We start from the raw sequence: 25,390 nt of genomic DNA, 5'->3' as shown, positions 1-25,390 counted from the left end.
ATAAAGAAAGAAATGAGATGACAAACACCAGACATGTCTCTGCATAAGTGCTTTCAGCTCTCTAATAATAGCTAGTGTTTATAGCACTTTAAGGTTTATGAAGGACTTCACAACTATCTTATTTTATTCTCACAATAAACTTTGAGATATTATTCCCCATTTTACAGATGAGGAAACTGAGGCAGCTAGAGATTAAGTGATTTGCTCATGATCACACAGCTAGTTAAGTATGTGAAGCCGAATTTAAACTTACGTCTTCCTGACTCCAGGCACAGCACTCTACTGTGCCATTTGGACACCTAAATCAAAAGTACTGTCAAGATCCTATCAGAGCGCTCCTTCACCTGATGGCCTTACAGCCTCTGCAACCCAGAGGTTATCACCCATAACTCCCCACGGTCCAATCCCAGGCAAGAGAGCAAGATCAGGAAGGACAGCTTTGGGTTCTAGTGGCTTCAGTCCCTTATCTTCAGGAACCCAGGGGCCCAAATGCCACGAGTGTCCTAGGAAAGAGTCTTCTTGCAACACTGGAGTTTTAGAAGCAAACTGGGAGCCATGAGGTCACGGCTGAGCAGAGCTCAGAACTGACAGTGATCCAAGACAGAGCGCCATTTCCCTTTCTCCTGGGCTAATAAGCAAACAACCTTACTGAGGTCCATGGACCATGACCCAGCTCAGAAAAGAGAGCTGACTGGGAAGAGGTTCAGAAAGGTGACTGAGGCTAATTCCCTAATTCCCCTAGCTTGGATAATTCGGTTTCTCCCCTGAGCTTACCCCTGTAGAGAAGCTTCCAGACTCCTTCAAGAGAATGTCCTCAGAGGGATGTTCAATAAAACTTACAGAACCTTAGAGAGGGACAAATATACAGGGGAGATTGTGTGTATGTGTGATAACTCTTTTTTTAAAAAAAATTTTATTGATGTTTTCTCTTTCTTACATCGACAGAGTATCCCATGCTTACCTTCTTCTCCCCATCTTTGGGAACCAGCCCATGTGACATATAATATCTTTTGTTTTAGGAGGGAAAAAAAAAGTGATCACAGCTGATTGATAAATTTGGGTAAAGGTGTGCAATAGGTAACACCTGTGGACCTCTCACCTCCTGGACGAGGTAGGTGGTGGTGTCTTCTCATGTTTCCTTTTGAATTTTACTTGATCTTTAATATTTTGTACCGGTAATTTTAATTTAATAAGGTTACACTGTGTTCCTACATGGGAAGATACTTGTAACTCACAAAACTTTCATGTGAGATAATGCCTAAAAAAAGGCCAAACACATCCTTTTATGGGTAACCTGAGGCCAATAAAAGCAAACTGCCTTGCTTGAGATCCCGTCAACCTCAGAGTTCCAGACTTCTGAAGCCCCCAACTCATAAGTTGATCTTGATTCTCCTCTATCCACTCTTCCACCCTCCCTGTTTCCCTAGTTCTTTTCCCTCCCACATGCAGGAAGTTCAGCCACAGAGGCTACAGGGACCTCTCTTCCTGCCCCTTCCCAAAATCCCAGCCCACCTGGAAATGATTTCCTAGACAAGGTCTCTAAGTGATCTCCATGGTGATGCTTTATCCTGTGGTCTCCATGGCAACACTTTGGGTCTCCATGGAGACCTGTGATTTTTTTTCAGGGACCCTTAAATAAATAAATTACCCTGTGATAATGCATCCTATAGACACTGGGTTTCCAAGGTCTCATATTCAGGAGGCTGGAATGGAGCCCGTGGTCCTGCTCTCCCTCTGGGAGGAAGAACTAGTTCGGAGAGGTAGACCGAGTAGTAATTTCTGTTCGGTGAGGCCTTGTTTTGAGCAGTCAGAATTTTTTTTTACTGTCTCAACTTGAGATTTCTTTGGTATAGGGAACTCCCTTTGATGAAACCTCTTCTATCAATGCAGATCAGCAGCTGTTTTGAAGCTTTTGGTGCTTGGAACTGGTGGCTTTGTGATTTGCCCAGGGTCATATAGCCAGTATGAGTCAGAGGGATGACTTGAGCTCGTCTTCCTGGGTTCCTGACTCCAAGGCTAGCCCTCTAACCACCAAACCACTTTCCTTTTTTATGAAGGGGAAGGGGTGCAACTGGGTATTGGCTAACAAAGAGGAACTAACTGGAAGAAATCTGGGGCAACATAGTCCTGAATCTGAACCCTGAAGACCTGGGTTCAAGCTGTTCTGCCACTTACTAATTTGAACAAATCATCACATCCATATGGGCCTTAACCTTCTCTGTAAAATGTGGACTCTAACAATGTGATTGTGAGTCATTGTCTTAATCCACCTGTCGTTTTACCAGAGATGGCAGGAGCTTGGCATGCCACATAACTCAACTCTCTCACTTCACATATGAGAACGCTGGGGCTCAGAGGGATACAGTCTCTCCCACAATAGGTCAAACAGGTCACAGAATGAGTTAGGGGCAGGATTGGGACTAGAAGCCGGATGTACAAGTCCCAGGCAAGTGTAGCCCTTTCCACTACATTATTAAATACTAGCATAGCTCTATGAAGCCAAAGGTACACTGTACTGGGTATGAAAACCCATTATGGAACTTAGAATGTTCCTTATTATTCCTCTCTTAAAATTCATCCTCCCAGGGAGCAAAATGCCATTCGACTATCACTAGCCATGGGTACCCTAGAGTCAACGCATTTATCCAATGCTTTCTCTTTAGTCTCATGGCACTGAGAGGTGCATTGTGGAATGAGGTCTGTTAAGAACCATTCACTTGGGACCCTGGGGATGTCTATGCATTTAGGCTGTGGTCACAAAAGCACCCCTGGGCTTTCATCTTCTGAAATATGGACTTTTAAAACTAGGTGGTTTTCTTTCATCTAGGGTCCTACTTCAGGGAAGACAAATGGACTTGAATATCAGCATAAGTAATGATAAGTAGCACGTATATAGAACCTACCATGTGCCAGGCACTGTATTGAGTACATTAAAAATATCTCATCTGATCATTACAACAACGCTGGGAAGTAGGTGATATTATCATCCCCATTTTACAGCTGAGGAAACTGAGGCACAGAGATTAAATGACTTGCCCTAGATCACAGAGCTAGTAAATGTCTGGGGCAGGTCTTCCTATTCCAGGTCTGGTACTCTTATCTATTGCACCACTAGCTGCAAAACAGATTGAGAAGCTAAGTCTGCAAAATTCTAATAAACAAACAAAAAAATCTGTGGATTATCCAGAATACTGGCCCCTTTCATTTGTGCAGATAATTCAGGAAATTCTCAGAGAAGGGAGACCAGTAATAGGAAAGGCATATTTCAATCTCTAAATATCGTTACTGATCTTTAGATAATTTGTTAAACATGTTAACTAAGGGATTCTACTTGCCCTTCCCCCAGTACACGAAAACGTGCATTCAGTAGACAGGCGCAAAAGCACAGTTGGGTCCCACTGAAAACCTTCCATCAAACCACCTTGCCATTCAAGACCCTCTACAATCTGGCCCCAATTACCATTCTCTCAACCTCTATTTCCTTCTCTAACTCAAATGGTTCCAACCCATTCATTCATTCTATCCTCTCTTCTTACCAGTCTTCCTTTTCCTACCTTCCTTCTCTCCAATGCCTTAGCCCCTGTTTGTTACCCATTCAAATCCTATCCACCCAATTCATCTCTGTGAAACCTAGTGTTTGGGCTCTTATCAAATTCTCTAAGTAAATACTTTGTTTACTAATACTAATACTAAGTAAATACATTGTTTCATGGGGTCTGCTTTCATTTAGGCGCCACCAAGTGCTTACTGTGATTCAAAGATTTTACCTTAAGTAACAGACTTTGTGGGCACACACGAGGGGACGTTCCTTATTTCAGAATCTCTGGATTACCCTACTTTACATCCCCTTCCTCCTGTTCTAAAGCCCAGGGCAATCTGGTTCCTATCAAGGAATGAGACATGGACAATGCAGGACTTTATTTTTGCTTAGCTATACATATTTGTTATAAGGACTCTTTTCCCTCAGTGTGTAGGTTGGAGGAGGAGAAAATCTACTTTTGTTAACTGAAAAAAGGGGGGGGGGGGGGGGAGGCATGATTATTTCCTTTGATTTTTAGTAGTACTAAAGAGTGACCAAAAATGGGAGATACTTGTAAATAAAAATGATCGTCAAGAAATGACAAGTTCAATCAGAAATGAATAAATGGAAACACAGAAACAAATCCTGAAATAGAAACAAAGCATAATAATTTTAACTCTGACAATTTATATTCAAAGATTCTGCATGATCCCTCCCGCTTCCAACCCCTAAGAGCTTTATTAAGCAGTAGAGAATAACTGAAAACAAATAATTACTTTTAATTTCAGTCATACAAAAGGATATTAAAAGGGCAAGAGATTGACTAAAGAATACTTCTCAAGGATAAATATACTTTAATGGGTGAGATGGAATTTAGGAGCATTTTTTCCCCTTCAAATCATTCCAGAAACTTTAAACTCACCATTTGGCCTCCAGTTTGGAATATACGAAATATAACACACATATTTAATTTTGAACTAAGGCTGCACAAAAGCAAATGTTCCAGTCAGTTTCCATCATAGTCACATCTGGGAGAAAACAAACCAACCAAAAAACTACTTACACATAAAGCTCCCTTGTGGCACTGCAGTTTGATCCACCTTACTTTGACTTCAGAATAGGTAGACATAGAGTGTTCTAAGGTTTTGTTTTTTGTTTTTTTGTTTTTTTAGCCAATAGTTGAGGACAATTTTAGATAAAGGAATTCAAGTATCTGCCTGTAATTTCTGAGCCTATGTCCATTAGTTAGACTCAGAATTTTTGAGCCTCACTTGACAGATGAGGAAAACTGAGGATTGGAGACGTTAAATGACTTTCCCAAGTCATTTGGCTATGTGGGCAGTGACTTTCACCCCTTTTCAAACCAGGGGTTTCAACTATTAAATTCAAGATGGTGCTTTAGGGCAAGAAACAGAGAGAAAGGAAAGGTTAGCAACACTGCGGTGGCCACTTGTGTGGGGTCAGGTCCCATCATATGACCCACTTCCCAGTCTTCTGATCAGAGCTGATTAGAAACTATGTGCTATTCTGTCCCTACTTTCTAGTGGTTTTTGTTCAAGCATGCAAATAAGAATAATTTTTTGAATTAAGAGAGTTCTACATTGTATATTGGTTTTTATCACTCTAAACTATATTCGTTGATCACAGATCCAGTGATCTTACAGCTCTCAGCCCTGAGTACAGAATGTAAAATACCTGCTTTGATTTACACTATAGTCACTTGATGATTCACAGCCCAACACATCACTGGAAATATCTCATTCTATAGCAGAAACAGGAACAGAAGGGGTTGATTTTCAGTCCCAGTTTTTATGTGTACCTTTTGCCCCTTCTGGGGGTAATTGCAGTACCCAGACCTTAAGTCTCCCACCAAAGAAGAGTAATGGGGGTAGTTCATTCTGAGGGTGTCACTTTCTTTTCCATCATTAATTTTCATAGAAAAGTCATATTCTAGGGAGCTCTACATTTAAAATAAAAAAACTAGAAGCATTTTCTGCCCTGACTGCTTGACCTAGACCGTAGTCAGCAAACCAGATGATGTGGATCTTTATGGCTAGTTTTTACCATCAAGAGCAACAAAATAACCTTCCCTCCACTTTCAAGTTCTAAGCCACTGAGATACAACTAATGGTTATCCTTTACTTTCCTGAGAACAGGGTTACTTAATAGATATGGATCACTTCCAGCCTCCACTGATTGGTCTTTGAGTAAACTAACACAAGAACAGCTGAGCTGAATGTAAAAAGAATTCCCATTGGACTGCCATCTTTTGTATTTCTTAGAAAGTTCAAAAGATCAAATGGCAGGTTTGGGAAAGCCGTATTTTGTAGTATAAATTTTAATCTGATCATCACATTGACAAGAAGTCATTTCAACTCCTGCCAGGAATTTATAATCCAACTTTTTTTCAGCTGCATGTTGGGAAGAGCTAAGTACATTCAATTTTAAAATAATTATAGGAGTCCCAAGAAGCAGTATGGTATAGTGAAAAGAACACATTTGAGATTAAAAGGTCCGACTTTTGATCCTGGTGTGATCAATCACTTAGTGTGATCTTGGTTGTATCTCTTATTCAGTCTCCATAGGCCTCAGCTGCCTCACTTGCAAAATAAGGCTGGGCCTTCCACCTATTAAATCTATAGTTCTATAATTCCTACTAAGCATTCCTTTATGCCTCCCACAACACCCCCACATAAAACACTAAAGTTTGGTCATTGAATCTTAAAATTCTTTGGGCCTTCCCCAGATTTTCTCAACCTTCTGTCTCTCATTTTTCTAATCTAGCCACAACGCACATGACCTTTAAGTCCATAACACCTCACTTAACATCTAAACGAAGGCACAGAACAGTTCAAACCAAATCATTCCAGAAGCAGGTCTCAGCCCCTTCTCCCTCACACATGGGAAAGACTCCTCACCCTCCAGCAAGGCCAAAACTCTGGCTTTGGATGTGGCTTCCAGGAAGGTCCTGAGGCCCACTCACTGGAAAGGCCTGGAGGCTTGGGGCCTATTTGTGGGGTATGGGTAATAGCCCTTCAAGGATGAACAAAGGAGGAGCCCCATATGGAAGGTTCTAGGGAGGGAGGGGTTGTGCTGCTGCTGTCTCTACTTTTCATTTCTTCTCTCTGGCTCTTGGCCAGTCTTAATGAGCAAATTCTGTACAAAGAACACATTGTCTCCTGCAGCAAAATCCAGTCTCCTCTCTTGATGGCAGGCTACTTATCCTTCTTTCATACACTGCACAAAACCCCTTCAAAAGCCTTGAAAACTCCACTAGCAATTATGCCGTAATTGTGCAGCAATCGGAGCAGATGATTAAGAATGGGTTCTCCTCGGGTACCCCGCTGCTTCACTTGCACAAAGACCTGACGTGTACTTCTTGTAACAGTACATTTACACACGCCCCCATCCTCTCCAGGAGAAGCGTGATGCTGCCAAGTGTGGCATGTCACCACCCCCTTCCCTCCCCTCTCTTGGTGTGGCTCCCCTGACCTTTCAAAGACAAGATGAGTTCTCTCACAAAGGATCACAGGACTCAGCTAGGAGACCTTCAATAAATATCTAGTTTAGTCCTTTCCTTTTAGAAATGAGAAAAGAAAAGGTCAAGAAGAATGATGAGATTCACTCAAGGTTACATAGGCAAAACCGGAATCTGAAGCCAGATCTTGACTCCAAAGCAAGGCACACGTCTATGTAAACATGTCCATCCCCCATCTATTCACTTCTTTTTGGTCACGCATTCTAATGATTTTATCAGTGTGAGGAACTACCCACATGGCAGCTCCTTCTCCCAATGGAGATCTGGCAATTCTTTCACATTTTATAATCACAGCCAGTAGTGTGGGGGTGTTGGGAGCTAAATGATGTCTTTTGTCATACATCATTACATGTCCAAGGCAAGACTTAGACCTGGATCTTTCTGACACCAAAGTTGCCCTGTTCCCACTAAGCAACACTGTTAATACATCCATGGGCCTATGCATACATACATGCACACATCTATTTCCATAGCGAGAAATATGTTTGCACTATTTAAACATTTAATCTAGAATTTAATTTGTAAACTTACTAAAACTAGCCATTTTTATATGAAGAAATGACATTTTCTTTATAATAAAAGACAAAGCTGGTGTCTCCTCTCTTGAGTTTCCCTCCACACAAGTTCCCAACTGCCAGCTACGGGTCTTGTCTTTATAATGGCTCATCTTGGTTGGATCCTGGTCCTCCCTCCTGCCTTTTTGGCTCAGAGGGAAGGAAAGCCAGCAGCATGCCAGCCTGCCAATTGTGCTCTGCCTTCCTGTCCTTGATTCACAAAAGGTCTCAATAAAGAGTCTAGTCTCTGCCTTCCTAGGCCTTGAATTCTGGAAGGACCTCACTTAAATTTGGAAAGGTCATTAGGCTTCAAGCAGGACACAAAGGCTACCACTTAAAATGCCTTGTGATCAAGGGCAGGGGAAAATGAGAGAAGAGAGAAGCGTGGACTAGGTCCTGTTCCCCAAGAGGGACCACAGGCTTCCACAGAACTCAAGCTCTGTTACAAAGTCTCCACTGCCATTCTCTTTAACCAGTTTTTCCCATGCTACTTCAATGCTGGTTGTGCAGTTCTTTGTGCTCTAAACCAAACAAAAATATCAAACTCTAAACCAGATAAATAAATAACAGTACTCATTTTTACTCAGGTATATCGCATCAGGAAATCCCTGCATCCAAAGACAAACAAAAGGTTGGAGATGGGTCCTTCCTGCAGGGTCTGAATTGGCTACCTGAAACCTGGGGCATCAGCAGGAAGATACTTCAAGCCACCAAAGTGGATAAGAAAAAACTACAGACATCATTAGAACAGGGGGTTGCCATGAAGAGACCCAAGTGGCATGCCTAACAAACAACACTTTACAGACTTTATGACAAGTGCCTACTAGAATCAGGATGGGAAGGAACTAGGTGTTGAGATGTCCACATAAAGAGGCCTCAAAATAGGAAGTTCTTCAGAGCAGCAAATTTCCAGGTTGTTAGTCCTGAAAAATGTCGGCATGTTTCAAGTCCCCCAAATGGTCTTCCAAAATCCAGTGTGTCAAGTGCTGCTCCTTGGATCATGCATCCTGTGAATGCAGGCATCAGGCAGCTCTTTGCTTGGCTCTGGGGAGGATGTCACTGTCTTAACACAGCAACAGCCCCCGAAGTCCCCTCCTTTCTAGACACACTGGCACAGAAAGGGAGCGCCAGAGCAGGACTGTTTATGTTCCACTCTCTAACATGTGCTATGTGACAAGAGGAATGTGAAATTCATTTGTATCGAAGATGAGGGGCCTTCTGGGAGGGTTTGGGTCCCTGTCAGCTTTATGTAGCAGCTTGAAGAGACCGGTTCCAATGTTCATTGGGATTCCCATGATAATGCACTCAGAAACACCTGAAACAAGCAAGGGTAGAGGTTAAAATAATGGATCTGACCCATTAGATTTTAGGGCATACTCTAGAAGGCATTCGTAAGTAAACCAAGCTCTATGAAAACAAGATTCTAGTTACAAGAGGATGTTAGATCCTGAAGGGGCCTCAGAAATCACCACCTTCATCCCCTTTAGAAAGCTGAAGCCCACAGTGTCAGTGAATTGGCCAAGGTCACCCAGTATGCCACTGACAGAGCTGGGACTAGAACCCACATCTTTTGTTCTCTGTCCAGTGCTCTTAAAAATGAAATGGAAGCAAGGACCAATTCCATCTGTGACACAGGGAGCAGTCACTAGGATACTTTAATGGGGTTGAAAACCAAGGGAGAGCACCAAGAAGTACTTCAGTCACTTGTAATGCATCCACACTCTGTCCTGATCTGGCCTAGGAAGCTTCCACATATTATATTCTCACTTCAAGATGTGCCTGGGCTCAGGTGACAGTGGGAGCCTTTGGGGTCAGTCTGGTTCTGCCCCACAGACTTGGCTATTTGCTGGCAATTGAGAAAGACCAGAAAGTTCTGCTCTTCCATCTGTGTCCAAATTAGATGGCACCTTGAGGGGCTGCCGGACCAATGGCAATCAGCAGGGCTCTTGCCTTTGAGATAATTAAATTCAGTCAGAAAAAATATCTTAAAATGTTTTCAGGAGAAAATTTGCTTGTAGTACATTGTTGTTTTAACCAGGACCCTTTGATGGAAATAAATACCCAGGGATCTTGAAGCAGACGGATTCTGGAGCCAATGAGAACAATACCTTAGACAAGCCCAATGGGCATTTTCCTAATTAAAGCTGTGCACAGGAACAGGCTCTGGTACCTGGGGGCCACAAGACCCTTGGCAAATCAGTTAGTTTCTCTAAGACTGTAAATTATAAAGCAGGCTGATAAGCACTGATAGAGGGGTTCCGCACACACCAAAGAAATGACAAGTCTGGTCCACAAAGAAATGAAGAGTTTGTTTACATGTCATCATTTCTAATTCCAAACCCTCTACTTGCGGAAAATGTTTGACCCTTCTGTCTCAGTTTTGTCATTTTAAAATGCTAACCTCATTGTTACTTGGCTATTTTAGTGTCAGCACTAATATTTAGATAAACAGCTATTACAGAGGAGAGAACATAATATTACTCTGACTTAATGATTTTTGGTTTATTTAAAAAACAAAACAAACAAAAAACCAATCCACAAAAACCTCACTAGACAGATGTGCCAAAGGGTCCTGTCTTAGTCTCTCTCGCTTTTCTTTTCCTCACAATTTCCCCCCAAATTGATGTCTCTGGAGTCACACTGGTAGTCCAATATGACTCCTCTGGGTCATAATTTTAAGAGTTACAAAAGTGTCTATAAATCTACTGCCTGACTTTTTCTCAGTCTGGCCTCAATTCTTTTGAAGTACAGACTCTAAGCACTTATCAATAAATAATTTTTAATTAGCTCTTCTTGTTTTTCAGATGTGGATGACTCTTTATGACCCTATGGACCACAGCCCACCAATACTACCCATGGGGTTTTCTTGGCAAAGATACTGGTGTGGGTAGCCATTTCATTCTCCAGCGGAATAAAGTAAACAGAGGTTGAGAGCTCTGTTCAGTGTCACACAGCTACTAAGTATATGAGGGTGGATTTGAACTCAGGTCTTTCTTACTGCAGGTTCCAGTGCTCTATCTGCTATGCCACCTATCCACCTGCTTTAATAGCTCTATTTACCTTCAAAGACAAAAGGGTGGAAGTGGGGAACCAATCAGGCTTTGGGGGCCCAAAAGACTAACCAATTCCAATTTTAAGGTTGGTGCTTTTTTTTTTTTTTTTTTTACTATTTTAATAATTTTAATAATTTCTCCCCAAGGTTAATGAGGCAACTGAAAAGTACTGCTTGATGTGGAGAGCATTAGAAAAGAAAGCACCTGACAGCACTTTTTAAAATACTTACCACAAACCGAATCCTTCTGTCCAAAGTAGGCCGCATCAAAGAGATGGTCAGCAGTCTTTTCAAAGGAAGCCAGCATCAGCACACTTTCTTTCATTTTGGCTAGGCCAAACCTAGTAATACCCAGAACTTCACCCTATAGGGCAGGAGAGGGGAATCAGAGTTCCAGGATTTTCAATCCCTATACAAACACTTCATGACAAACCATCTCTTCATTACTTGCTCCAATAAAACAAGACAAAACAGTCAGAAGCAACGTGGAAACAAATTTACAGTTCAGCCTAAGATGTGTTTTTCTGCTAGATGTCAGTCTAAAGTTTCTCACTTGAACAGAAAAGTTCTTTACTGACAGAGAACAAGGATTGAGAGAGTTCAATTGCCTAGCCGAAATGAAACAAGGGCCGCGTTCTGCACAGGGCAGAGTCACAATCAAGCTTTCAAAGCAGAATCTTCTGCAAAGACCATGTTACAGACCAGGCCTGTGCCTCCCTGTGGAGCAGCCACAGGGCATCTTGTTTTAAAGGTAAAGGGAAAAGTGTGACTGTCAGTAACCCCTGTTACCTCTACACCATTCATAAAATGCAGGGGGATCCAGCATTCTAGCATCATTTAAATCAATTAGGTTCAATACAAGTGCATGATACACACAAGGCCTTTGCTAGAAGTTCAGGATACAAAGGTGAAAATCAACTCAGTTCCTGTCCTCCAGACTATAACAGACTATCTGAAAAAGCATGTTGTTTCCTACTATTTTCACAGCTCACTCTTCCTCTGGAACAGTAAAACTGTATCGATACAATGAAGGTGATCTTTGGTTTCCAGGTTGATGTGATACCACATTCTCAGTAGTGGTCCACAAGGTGATCTGTGAAACCCCTACAAAGCCTCTGTCAATTGGAGAAAATAGCAGGCCAAAAGGACTTTCTTACAAACCTTGTATGTCATGAGATCTGAAAGCAGCATGACATGTCTCCTGTCAATGCTCATGCCGTGGTTAACCATGGTGTACTGGATCTCATTAATAATAGTTGACCGAGCAGCTTCAATGCCCAGGGTTTTCTCTACCTAAGGAAGGTCAAAGATGAAGAAAGTCGTGAGCCCATTTCTGTACAATGACTGTACTTCTGAAACAGAATAGAGGAGTTGGCAGCAAGCTTAGTCCAACTCCATCTAAAAAGTATGCTTCACCTTGACAATGGGATGACAAGCTCAGGAAGAGGCTCTATCTAAATATTCATTGTGATAGAAACTCACACCCTCACATAGTCTTGCACGGTCCATTTTAACACGGCTTTGACTATTAGAAAACACTGAGCAAAGGCCTGCATGTCTGTCATTTCTGCTCATTCTGGGTTCAGCTCAACCTTCTGAGACCCAGCAGAATTCTAACACCTCTTTCACAAGACAGCCATTCAAATACTCGAAGGTGTCTTCTAATGCCTGCAGCTAAGGCTTCCATATGTCCTACAGCCAACTAGTCTCAATTTATTAAATTGATCTTCATGTGACTGAGCTGCTAATTCCCTGCACCACTGTTTGTCCTCCATGAACACATTCCAGCTTGTCAATGTCCCTTCCCAAACATGAGCTCCAAATCTTAAGATTCTATGTGGCACCAGTCCACAGGTGGTCTGGCCAAATTGTGGCCTAACTTAAAAATAAGCACTTTGTCCTCTGTTGAACTAATTCCAGTAAGTATTAATCACCAGTGCAGACAGAGCAGACACCAGTATGTGGAAGATTACAGGATGACGCAGACAAGGGCGATGATGGAGACAGCACCTACGTGGCTGAGCTCACAGATGCTGCCAAGCACAAAAGGTGCACACACATGGCCAAGCCAAGAAGGCCGAGATGAATACTGGTGAGTCCCTGTGAATGGCAGGTGTGAGGCACCCTCTGATGGAGTGGGACAGCTACGACATGCTGAGCAACGAGAAGCTGCATGTACCTCGTATGTGTTATTGGAAGTTGTCTTGGTGCCTTGGACACCGTGAGTTGCCATGACAGCCCTGAGGTTGTCGCCTTCCACCAGCAGCTTGTACTTCTCCTTTCCACTCTGCTCATCAATATGTATCACGGCTCTTGCCACCTCTGGGATACCTTGTACCACAACCTGAACGAAGAAAGAAGAGAGGGGCTGAGACGCTTTTCAGGCTGCTAGCTCAAAAACGTGCCTAGCAGAGAGAACAATCTGGGCCCTCACCCAGGGAGCTCTTCTGCCCTTTCCGTGTGCTCCTTCAACAACTGAGGAGCTGCAGGGCAAGGAAAGGCCTTGGTGCTGGGGGGGAGGAGTCTCACCTTTGGCAGATCTTCTTTCAGAAACTGCAGCACATAGTACATGGAGCTCTTGCTATTCTCTCGTGGGGTAACACAGAGCACGGCCTCCCCATGAACAGCCACATCTCCAGGCTTCACTCGGAGCTTTGACGTGCAAATAGAGTAACGCACAGTTTCAGCATTCACCTAGGACACAGAACATAAGTATTGAATAACAATAAAGTCCTAACAGCATCCTTCACACCAAGAGGAGCAGCTGTAGCTTTGGCAAATAGGCTCTATGGCTCCAGTTCATTCATCCTGTTAGAGTCAATAAAACTATCAGTACTAATTGCTGGCTACTTGAGAAATCCCCAAACCCCATATGACCTAAGAGGGCAACCTCTTCCCTTTCATGTGGCATATCTGAGCTGCTAAGAGTCATATTGTCAAACTGACTTTTACTTCCTCTCCCTACCCTGTCTGGTAAAAGAACCATAAGGCAAGCAGAAAGAGAAATAAAGAAGCCAAGAGCCTGGATAATTCACAGATTTGATAACTGGCTCCTGTAACATTCAACAATCATTTATTGAACATATGCTGCCTAATGAAGTATGGCAGACTGAGGGATGGCCCCTAAGCTAAGAAGTCTGGGAAGCTTCAGGTTCCACCTCAGACACGAGGGCTGTGACCTTGGGCCACCTTCTTTGCACTCTCTGGGGAGGAGGTGCTATCTTGCAGTAACAGGAGGATTTCTCTCTTAGTACTATAGGAGATGGTTTATGGGAGAAGGTAAGCACCCCAGTGCTCTCTCCTCTAAGTCATCCTCTACACTGGCCTTTGGTGCAGACAGGACCCTAACATTCTCCTACTCGACAGAGGCCAGCAGCTCCCTATGGCCTCTGGGACGAACTCTACTACTCTATCAGGCCTTTCCAGCCTCAACAGACACTACATTGTCCCATGTGGCCCAGTCAGTCTTCTCCCTGCTCCTCACACCCGCACTTGCTTCCTGACTAAGCCTTCTGCTCAGAATGGATCTATTCCTTGCCTTGGCCTCTCTTCCTTCCAGATGGAGCTCAGGCACCACCCTTCTTCCTCAACTCCCTATATGCTAGCACCCTTCCTCTCTGGTGTTTAATCTATATACACTTAGATCTTTCTTTGCTGTCTCTCACATTAGGATGTATATTTCCTAAGGACAGAGACAGTCTCATTTATTGTCTTTGTATCAGCACAATGCCTGGTACTGTTATGAATCAAAGCCTGTGGACTGATTTTAGACAAACTGAGTCTAAATGGCTATGGGACATGAAAGGATGCAACACTGAGCAAGCAGCTGGTGTATGAACAGAATTCTGGAGAGATTAAGGCCAGAAGTCATTTGCACAGATATCACACTTGAGTGAATCCAAAGGAGTTGAGGAGATCTTCAAGAGGTAGTATAAAGAGAGAAGACAAAATGACCCAGACAGGAGTCCAGAGTCATGCCCATACAAAGGAAAGTAAATGGCTAGATGATGATTCAACAATGGAGACTGAGAGGCTACATTAGAAAGAGAGGAAGAGAAGTAGGAGAAGATGGTGTAATGAAAGCCCAGGGAAAAGAATGTTTAGGAAGTGTGGCCAACAGAATCAGAAAGCAGAGAGCTCAAGGAAGAAGAGGATTGAAAAGAGGCCACTAGGATGGGCTATTAAGAGACTGTTGGTCACCCTCGGCAGGAGAGGAACATCAAGGGCAAGGGTGGGAGGAGAGGAAGGGAAGGCAGCAGGGGCAGTCCTCCTTTCTGGTGGTTTGTCAGTGAAAAGGAAAACAATGGATGAAAGCCTGAAGGGGTGGGCAAGGCCAAGTGAAGATTTAAGGATGGAGAAGACTTGACTGTGCACAGGCAGTGGGGACAATGCGGGGAGGGGGGAGGGTGAGAGTGAAGATGAGGGCAGAGTTGTAAGCAGTGCAAGGAAAGGAAGAGGAGCATTTCTTCCTCTTCAGAGTCAGAAGTAAAGCTACGGAAGGTTCTGCAGAGACGAGGGATCTTATGGAACAAGACTCTTCTCAGTGAAGTAGGAGATCTGCTGAGAGAGAAAGGGTAAGGGAGGCACTGGGAGGTTCAGAGGAGGAAAGGGGAGGGACAGATGCTGGGGGAGGGGACAGGGTTAATCAATGAAAACTACAAGTTTATCAGGCAGTGCCGGCTCATCTGAGACTGGATGAGATGAATCTGGAACGTCACTGTGGAGATGTGACTCCCTGCATTGGGCACTGGCAAAGAGGTGTGAAGAATGATAGGACAAGCAGACAAAAAGTTCAAGAGAGAACTATACACAGCTGATCTGGAAAACTCTGGAGTCAAAACAGTGAAAAAAGAAAACAGGCTTGAGCAGAGCAGAAGTGAAATAACAGGAGAACAGGCAGAGACGGAGAAACTGAGGTTGCAGCAAGAATCAGGTTTAAGGAATGAGGCAGAGGAGATAATAAAGGATATAATATCCTGATTAAGAATTGTTTTTAAGTAAATACTTTCATACATAATTTAATATTGAGAAAAAAATACTGTTAACATTAAAATATCAAATGTTCTCCCCAAATGGGATGGCAAAGTGAGAAGAACCCTGGCATTAGGTCAAAGCAGCTGGGTTTGAATTCCTCCCTTGATTGGCACAACCTGTGTGACCTTAGCGTAGGCACAACCTTTAAGTTTCTTCACTGTAAAATCTCCATTTTGTGTTGGAGTAGGAAACCTTTAAGGTCCCTCTTCTAGCTCTGATTCTATGAGATAAATCACAGAAAGGAATTTCAGAGCTCAAAATTATGGCAGAACAAAAATCAGTGGTGAAGGCAAGACAGAAGCTATGACCACTCCTGTAGGTGAATGAGTCAGAGGGAAGTGCAGGCCATGAGTGGCGCAGGGTATTTGGAGGAATAACAACATGTAGGTCCATGGCCTAAGTACTGAGCAGAGTAAAAAGATTATGAACCATGAAAGAACTCCTTAAGAAAGGAGGGAGAGTGACCCAAAGGCCAATGGATCAAAATGAGAAGGACTGGGACCAGATGAGAGTGAGCCATGGAAGGCACCTCCAAGAAGACTTAGGTCTGAATCCTACTGGCAGAGAGAGGTCTACAGCAAGGAATCACTGATAATTTCCCTATTACCACCACCAGCAATATCAACTCACCACTTTCAGGACTATTACATATTTTTAGAATAAGAGAATGGGAAGGTATAAAATCTATTTCATCAGAAGCAAAAACAAGATGTCTGTAAGTTTTAGAGGATATCCTATTGATGGAACCTGCCTTCTAAATTATCCAGACCAAATGAGTTTTTCTTCTGATTTATCATGAACAGATGATGTTGTCCTAAGAAAATAAAAAGCTCACAGGTATGTCGTGTGAGGCAGGCAGTCTAAACTTATCATGTCTATTTTACAGTTGAGGAAGCTAAGGCTCTGACCTGCCCTGGGAAACGTGACCAGAAAGTCTGAGGGAGGGAATAGAGAGAGAGAGAAAGAAGAGGAAGGGAGGAAACAAGGATTTATTAGGGGCCTACTATGTGCCAGGTACTATGCTCAGTGTTTTACAGATATTATCTAATTTGACCCTTGCAACAACACTGGGAGGCCATGCTGTTATTATCCCCTTTTACAGTTTAGGAAACTGAGGCAAACTGAGATTTTAGTGACTTGCCCAGGATCACACAGGTATTGGGTGTTCAGACACTAGCCTTGACGCTAGACCTGAACTTAGATCTTCTTCCTGAGTCCAGACCCAGCGTCATTCACTGGACCACCTAGCTGTCTCTTGGATAGGGTTTCAACTTAAGTGTCTTGATTCCAAGTCCAGGGCGCTATCTGTTTTCCCCCTTTACCCAACCTCAATTCTGGACAAGGTGGCCTATTCAGGCCTGCAGCACACACCCTCCTCCACCTTGACTCACAGAGCTTTGCTTCTTTCAGGGCTCAGACCAGGGCCACCTGCTTCACCAAGCTGGCCACCCTCCTCTCCCACACCACCCCGCCACACCAATATTGGTGCTCTCTCCTTCTTGACATGTATGTACATTCTTGAGCTCTTGAGCACAGGCTGTGAACGGAACCTCCCAGGGGACTACCTGGTCCTTGTCTTTGCTCTGGAACCTTGGAAGAGAACCATTTAACTCATTCTGAGCTCTGTGAGGAAAGGCTTACCTCTAATCTCAGAAGTCTAATGCGTTCCAATGAGAGCTTGACAAGAATAAAACAATCATCAGGGAGAAAGACTTCTTCGATGTACTCAGAAATCTGCAACATCAAAAGAGCACAATATTAGCACAGCCTACAAAAGGTAATTTATAAGACGTTCTTGTTGCTTTTTAAGGTAGCACATAAGGGTGAGAGCATTAACTGCAGAGGCTCCCAGGCTCCTTGGTAATAGCAGAAATGCATCACTACGACAGAGAATTTCTTCTTACCTCTCCCAAGAGAGTCTTCTCAATCCGTCCTTTCACAAGACGGGCATAGTCGGCGTCATCATCCTTGTCTAACTGGGCTGTGATAATTGGAGTGCTAAAGAAGTGCAGAGAAATATCATTTAATGATTAAGAGCAAGCCGGCCTTGCTTTCTATACCTGCTATTTTAAAGCGCAGAGTGTGCTCAGCCTCCAGAAGTCAGACTACGTAAGGACAAGTGGAAAGCTGTGAGCCCTCCTTCACCACACAGGCGCCTAGTGCTCAGGCAGGACTCCATCAGGAGCTGCATCAGGCTGGGGGTGAAGACACACAACACAGGCTGTCTGGCTCTGTGATCCTTCCCTACCTCTCACATGGCCGGGGGCCTTGGAGAATCCCTGCTCTGAGGCACAAGGGCCAGCATGCTGTGCTCTCTTCTGCAGAATCTGCTTTTCACCCAGTGGGCGTTAGAAGAAGGGAAACTGAAAGACTCCTTCTGGAAACAGAGCTCCTTTGAGGAGCACTCCTTGGGTGGCTACCATGTTTTTTTCCTACTGTATTTTGATACCTCTGGCAACTGGCAGATGATCACAGGATCACAGATTTAAAGGGGATTTGGGGATGGTGGAGTGCAACCTGTTCATTTTACAGATGAAATAACTGAGGCCCATGAGGTTCAGTGATCTAACCAAGGTCACACAGCTGGCAGGCATCTAAGGAAGGATTAGAAGCCTGGTCTACTCCCAGAACAAGAAAGTGTGAGAGCTATAAGTGAGGGTGACAGCCTGGACCCTGCTGTGGCCAAGCCAGAAGACACATACTAGGAGGCTCTGTGGGTCTGCAAGGCCCATGGGAGGTGTGGTCACTCCCTGGTGTCACTTCTAGTGTAAGACAGGACCTTCAGGGTTTAGCATTTCTCTGACAGACCAGAAAAGGTAATGATGTTCCCCTCCAGATGTTATTTATTCACATTCTCTTGGTTTCTTATGTGTGGTGTCATGAAAACTGGGGATGAGGGCACATAAATTCTTAACCTCCAGTCAAATAAGACTGTGTAAATATGAAGAATAAAAGCAAGAGTGGCACCTGATGGCCTTGGAGGCATTGATGATTTCTTTGATGCGGGGCACACCCAGAGTGATGTTCATGGAGGCAACACCTGCAAAGTGGAAAGTCTTCAGTGTCATCTGGGTGCCAGGCTCTCCAATGCTCTGAGCACAGAGTGCTCCCACTGCAGAACCGGGTTCCATCTGTGCTCTGAGGAAAAGAGGAAATTCAAAAAATGAAATGACATTCAAGAAAAGAACAAGCAGTTCCAAGGCCTCCTGGGAGAGAGGCTGAGATCTGTATCTAAGAGTCAGGAAGAAGACGGCACTAGGCCAGGAACACCTGCAAAGCAGGAGGCTGGATATATGCAGATGTGTGAGGAACACTGGAACAATGGGGGGAACACTTCTTACACTGCTCCTGAAACTAAATCAGCTGCACATCATAATCTGTAGCAACTAAAAGAGAGGTTCACACATGAGCCTGGCCATGAGGCTCTGTGGAAATAGCTTTCAGTGTAAAAACATCCACTAATGACAAATCATTTTGGGAAAGTTTCTGGTGAGTAGAGCATGAGTGAGATATATCTCTGTCTCCTCAGTGTAGAAAAGAAACACAAAACCACAAAAAAGGCAGGTAGGCATCTACCTATCTACCTAATTCCTAGGGAATGGCTGAATAAACTGTGGTAAAAGAATTGAAGGAAATCATGAAATACTCTTACACTATAAAAAATGGCAGACATGAGGAATTCTGGGGGGAAAAAAGGGAAGATATGTATGAACAGATATAAGGTGAAAAAATAAGAACCAGGAAAATTATATATACCACCAATATAATGATATAAATGAAAACAACCATAAAATGCAGCTCAACTTGAAGGAGATAAAGGACTTAATCTTGGTTGCAGAGAACAGACAATGAAATATATTTCTATCCTTTCAGTAGAGGTACTAATACAGAATGATACATATATTATTAGACATGTTAACTTTCTTCGTCAGCTCTGCTTAACTTTTTTTGGGGGGGAGGGTGTGAAGATAATCTGACATGGAGAGGGAGTAGCATGTTAGAAAATGATTGTGATGTTTAAAATAGGCATCATTAAACATTTTAAGGAGACCAAATCAAATGACACTAATTTTCATGATAACCTGATGTTCATTTCTTAAAACTTCAATTTATAATATTTTCTTTCTCTCTCACCACCGCAGAAAAAAAAGGAGAACAAAACCCTTAAAACAAATATGCATAGGCAATAAGACAAATTCTCACACTAGTCAGGTCCAAAAATGTTTCTCTTTTCTCCACCTTGAATTCATCTCCTTTTTGTTAGGAGGCAAGTATCATGTCTTGTCAATGATCCTCTGAAATTGTGGTTAGTTCTAAGAATCAGAGTTAAGTCTTACAAGGTTGTTTGCCTTTACAATATTATTTTTAATGTACAAATTATTCTTCTGGCTCTTCTCATTTTACTCTGCATCAGTTCATAGAAAGCTTCCAAGGTTTCTCCAAAATCATCTCTTTCTTAATTTTTTACATCACAACAGTATTCCATTACATTCATAGATCATAATGTATTCCGCTATTTCCCAGTTGATGTGCAACCCCTTAGTTTCAGAGATTACAAAAGTTGTGAAATAAATATTTTCATGTATATAAAATATCCTTGATTTTTAAATAATTTATATTAATATGTTTTGTTTCACTGTCATACATATTGCCTGTGTACTACGACTAAATCAACTATTTCAAAAAAAATACGAATTATAGATCTTTCATCTCTAAATATCCAACCTGTGGAGAAGCCGAATGAAGCCCTCAGATTATGATTAAGATATTGGGTAACAGGAGCAGAATTTAAAAAGACCCTGGTAAGTAAAGCTGAAGGGCTCAATATAATAATATGAAATTTAATAGGAAAAATTTTAAGTACTACGCTTAGGTTAAAATAATTTTATAAGTACAAAATGGTTTAGGCAACGATTCGGTAGCTCAACTGGAAATAAAAAAGATCTTGTGGGTTTTGTTGGCCTAGAACTAGATGTAAATCAACAGCATTTTACAGCAGTCAAAAAAGTTGGCGTGACTTAAGCTAACAGTCAGGATACAAGTGTCCAGAACGAGTGAGGTGACTGTTTCATTATACTCTTACCCTGCTTAGTTAATCAATCAATCCATATGCATTTAGCAAACACTTACTATGCCGGGCACTGTGTTAGGGCCTGGTCATATGAACATAAAGAATGAAAAATATCCCTATTTTTACATCCTAATAGAGATGAGTACATATAAAAATATACTACATAAACACAAACTACAAATACATGAAAAGTGACTAAGTATCAAATAGTATGGGAGGCTGTCTGAGCTGCATCTCACAGGAAGAGAGACAGAGAGAAGAAGAGGATGAGGGCCATATGGAGGGGACAGCCAGGTCAGGGGTGTGGAGTCAATACACATAGTCTCGCGCATGAGGAAAAGAGAGATGGCCAGTTTGGCTGGAATGAAGAATGCAGGAGAGAGAGAAAATAGTTAATGAGGCTGGAAATATAGATATGGGTCATGTTGTACAGGAATTTAAAATGTAAACAGAAAAATGGAGTGGGGGGGAGAATAGCTGCAGTTAGGTGGTATGGTATAGATCAGAGGTATCAAATATGCAGCCTGAACCAGATTTAAATATAGTTTCTTCTCATTTGAATGTGCTGATCTATTTTTTTTTAAAAGAAACATATCAACATGCATAGTTTTTCAAGTCCCTCTGTGGCCCACATGGGTTCCTAGGTACAGGGTAGCAACCCCTGTTTCTAGCTGAGCTCGATATCCCTGACCTAGACGGTGATCCAGCCAAAGACAGGAGGGGAACCAGAAGAGAGGAGTGTCATGGAAACCCAGAGAAGAAAGAGTGTATAGGGTGAGGGGGGTCAGCAGTGTCCAGTGCAACAGACAGCATGAGAAGGATGAGGACTGACTGGTAACTCAGAGAGGGCTCATGCCACACCCCATCTGGGGCATCATGTTCAGTTCTTCTGGCCAGCTTTGAGAAATGAGAATGCTAAGCTGAAGGGCATCCAAAGAAGCTCATCAAGCTGGGGAAAGGAATGTCCCATATCTGGCAAATGATCAATCAGCAAAGTGTTGATTATTATAGGTGCCAGGCACTATGTGGAGTGCTGGGGATATAAAAAAAAGAAAGCAAAAACAATTGCTACTGTTGAGAAGATGACATTTGTATTAATGAGGAAGACAGCATATACAAATCAGATGATTCAAGAGAAAAAAGGGTCGGGGGGAGTTGGGGAGGGAAGAAAGGAGAAGAGAAGTGGATGAGTCTGAAAGGAAGGCAGAGATTCAGAGTTGGAGACTGGAAGGGCGAGCATTCAGACTTCAGGATGCCAGGAGATGGTACTGAAGCCAGAAGGCCCAAAGGCCATACTGCCATACAGCAAGGACCAGGTTGTGAGGAACTTAACTGGTGAAAGAAAGAAAGAAAGAAAGGAAGAGAGAGAGAGAGAGAGAGAGAGAGAGAGAGAGAGAAAGAGAGAGAGAGAGAGAGAGAGAGGAGAGTGTGTGTGTGTGTGTGTGTGTGACAGGTGGTGATGGGGTTTGTACACAAGACCTGTGTTCAAGTACTTCAAAAGGCTGTAACGTGGAAGGCTCAGACCACTTGCTCTTTGCTCCAAGGGGCAGAACTCTGACTAATCATGGGGTGTCCTGGGGGCCTACTTGGTTTTGCCTAAGGAAAAGTTTCTCCAGGGTTCCAGCTGCATGGCAGGGGAATGGCCTTCCTGGGGGAGAAGTCTGCCTTTAACCAAGGCTTCAACAATTTTCATGTGTTGCTGCCCTGAGTTACCAGTCATGCCTTAATTGCCAAAGGTCTTTTCTCAGTCCTCATTCTTCTCATGCTCTCTGTTACACTACTGACCACCCTCTCACCCTACATACTCTTTCTTCTCTGGGTTTCCAGGACACTCCTCTCTTCTGGTTGCCCTCATACCTTTGCCTGGATCATCATCTAGGCCAGGGATATCAAGCTCAGCTAGAAACAGGGGCTGCCACCCTGATCCTAGGGACCCCTATGGCCTGTAGAGATGTGTGTATGTGTGTGCATGTGTTTATATATCATATACATTTCACTATATATATATGTTTATATGTTTCTTTTTTTTTTATTAATACATCAACACATTAAAATCTTACTGGAGATAATCTCAGTCAAGTACAAGGTTAGACTAAATGGCCTCCAAGGTACAGCCTTTCTTCCAACTCTGAGACTGTGTGGTTCAGCAGTGACAAAGAATTTCATATTGACAAGAAAAACTTATCTAAATTTATTTTATCCAATCTCATGACAGCACCCATCAGCCTACCTCATGTACTTGTCCCTGCAGGTCTCAAGAAACTTTTCTATCTGGGTTGGAGTGATTCGATCCAACTGGTACAACACACGTGGCTAAAAGAGTACAAATTCAAAGGAGAATTTGAAACAGGAGCAGCACACTTAAAAATAATTCACTGAACTGTCTTGACAGGATGTTACCTCTGTCGTTCCATTATCATTGATGCCATATTTATCTCTAGTCTTCTTGATCTTCTCAGAAACAACTTTGATAAATTTTTTTATTTCCTGAAAAATCAGAATAAGTAGTGTGAATAACATGTACCAATAACATGTTTTCCACCACTTTGGGAAACTTTTATTTCAGTTTCATTCTGATATATACTATGTAGTTACATATTTAATAAAAGACAAGATTTGAGACACCATTTTTACTACAAAGTGGTTTCCAAAACCACCTTTGCAGGGAGACACCTCAGTACGAGGGGCCACCCCTCCTTTAGTTCTTCTCCCAGAATTTTCCGTCACACAGAGGAGATTCTGGGGTTTTAGAGGCTATACTATGTCAGAGAAGCAGGAGATCTGGTAGTGCCATCGAGGCAGAAAATCTACATAGACAGATTCGATGAGTGAGGAAAGCCTCCTCAGTGTGTAAACCACAAGGTGATTGAGGAGCTGGGATTTGCTTTGGTAGCAGGAGTAACCACAAATAACTTAAAAACCACAGATTCTTCAAGTACTGACTTAGATAGGTCATGTTAATCAAAAAAATTTCTTTTTTTTTTCAAAAAGAAAATCTATCAACCGAAAACCATACTGTCCTGTTTTATGAGCATAATGTCTCGCACAGAGTAGGAGCTTATTAATAAGTGCTTGTTGAAATGACTGCCGTGTTGCTTTAAACATCTATCTTCTAAGAACTACCATCAACACCTTCTTCCATGTCATGACAGCAGAAACCAATCTGGCTGTGCTGCTAGAAATATCATTTTTCTTCTAAAAAATTATATACATGTATACATTATATACACATACATATATAAATTTTGTTAAATATTTTCCAATGACATTAAATTTTTTTAATCATTTATTTTTAAAAATGTTGAGTTCCAAATTCTTTCCCTGCCTTCTGCCCTTCTTCTACCCCTTGAGAAGTATGATACTGATCATATAAGTGAAGTCAGGCAAAACATAAGAAATTTAATTTTTCAGAAGGTTTGGAAATTTGCCCTAAGACAAAGAGAGTCAAAGCTTGACAATAGTCACCATCCTTTCTGCTTTCCTAGAAGTGTCTGTAGGCCAGGCTCATTAGCAGCAATGTTCTGAGCAGAAATTTAGCCATGCAGAAGAGCAAACTAAGATATCTGTCCTGTTAACGTTGTTTAACATTCGAATGTATCTTTTAAGGTGAAAAACAAAAGTAATTTCACCTGGATATCTAATGGTCACTACCTCCTTCATCAGTCATTAGCTTTATTAAAAGTCAATTTAAATATCACAAACCCAAAGTTCGCCTGATGCCGACTTCCTCAGCAGAGCTGTAACGCATAAGGAGGGGCCCTACCTTTCAGAAAGGCACCATTTTTCTTGAATCCCATATATCACTCATCTCCACAAACAGCTCAGAACTGTAGAAAGGCTTCTATTAACCACTATTAAAGCAAACAGCTTTAACATTAGTTCACTTGCTAATCAGAGTAAAATTTCAGAAGAACAAAAAAAAGCTAAGCCTTTATTCCTGAACTAGGCTTAATTATTCTAATTGAACTACAAACTGGAACAAGGCAAACATCTGGCTTTTCTTCGAATTCAACAGGTTTTTCCCCCAGTGATGTCATCAGGAAGCTCTGATATGGGTGACCTTCCCCTGGGGTGGTCTTTGCACCAAGTCCCCTTATAGGATAGGAGGAGCCTTTTCCCCAGTCAGTTTCCTGAAAGTCTCTCTATGTTCCAAATGGTAGCTGTGTGCCCATGATGATTCTACCTGTTGGAGGTTAGGGGAGGGCTGGAAACAAGAGGTAAGGTAAAATGGAGCATGTTTTATTTCACCCATAAAGAACCAAAGCACAGCTGCTGCACTTTCAACATGAAGGGCTTTGACAACAGAAATAGTCTTTTAGTGGCTTCCTGAGTGGACAAGTTACCAGGAGCAAATTCCTCTAGAGAAAGAAGTTTGGGATCTGTGCAATGGAACCAGAAATAGGCTAGTTGGGGTAGCTACATCAGCTTCACGACTTGGAGGTTATCAGAGGAGACCAGCCTGGCACCATTGTCTCTAGGTTCACATAAAAAATTCTGCCTTGCTCAAGGTTGCTGACTGTACCACCACAGGAGTACCAGTACAGGACTGGAAGACTTCTCATCAAGTGGGGAAGAAATGGCTTGACTAGGAAGCCTTGGAAACAATGAACTCAACATTATC

At 42.5% G+C, this 25,390-nt stretch overlaps 1 protein-coding gene across 2 annotated transcripts in view; it reads right to left on the bottom strand.

The window, feature by feature from the left end:
* Nucleotides 1-8,172: 8,172 nt before the first annotated feature.
* POLR3A (RNA polymerase III subunit A) overlaps nt 8,173-25,390 on the bottom strand; it is a 49,510-nt gene continuing 32,292 nt past the window's right edge. For both annotated transcript variants that reach the window (XM_072628066.1, XM_072628067.1), the window contains 10 exons: nt 23,170-23,256; nt 23,000-23,082; nt 18,666-18,836; nt 17,603-17,696; nt 17,340-17,432; nt 13,194-13,358; nt 12,844-13,008; nt 11,826-11,957; nt 10,896-11,028; nt 8,173-8,927 (listed from right to left, as the gene is read on the bottom strand). In XM_072628066.1, the coding sequence (XP_072484167.1) occupies nt 8,779-8,927; nt 10,896-11,028; nt 11,826-11,957; nt 12,844-13,008; nt 13,194-13,358; nt 17,340-17,432; nt 17,603-17,696; nt 18,666-18,836; nt 23,000-23,082; nt 23,170-23,256 (1,272 nt within the window). In that variant the 3' untranslated portion in view covers nt 8,173-8,778. The remainder of the gene's footprint in view (nt 8,928-10,895; nt 11,029-11,825; nt 11,958-12,843; nt 13,009-13,193; nt 13,359-17,339; nt 17,433-17,602; nt 17,697-18,665; nt 18,837-22,999; nt 23,083-23,169; nt 23,257-25,390) is intronic.

This window comes from Notamacropus eugenii, chromosome 1, assembly GCF_028372415.1.
Source record: "Notamacropus eugenii isolate mMacEug1 chromosome 1, mMacEug1.pri_v2, whole genome shotgun sequence".
In the NCBI taxonomy this organism is placed as follows: Eukaryota; Metazoa; Chordata; class Mammalia; order Diprotodontia; family Macropodidae; genus Notamacropus; species Notamacropus eugenii.
Note: the sequence above shows the minus strand (reverse complement) of the source record. Positions and strands in the feature narration are given on the sequence as shown.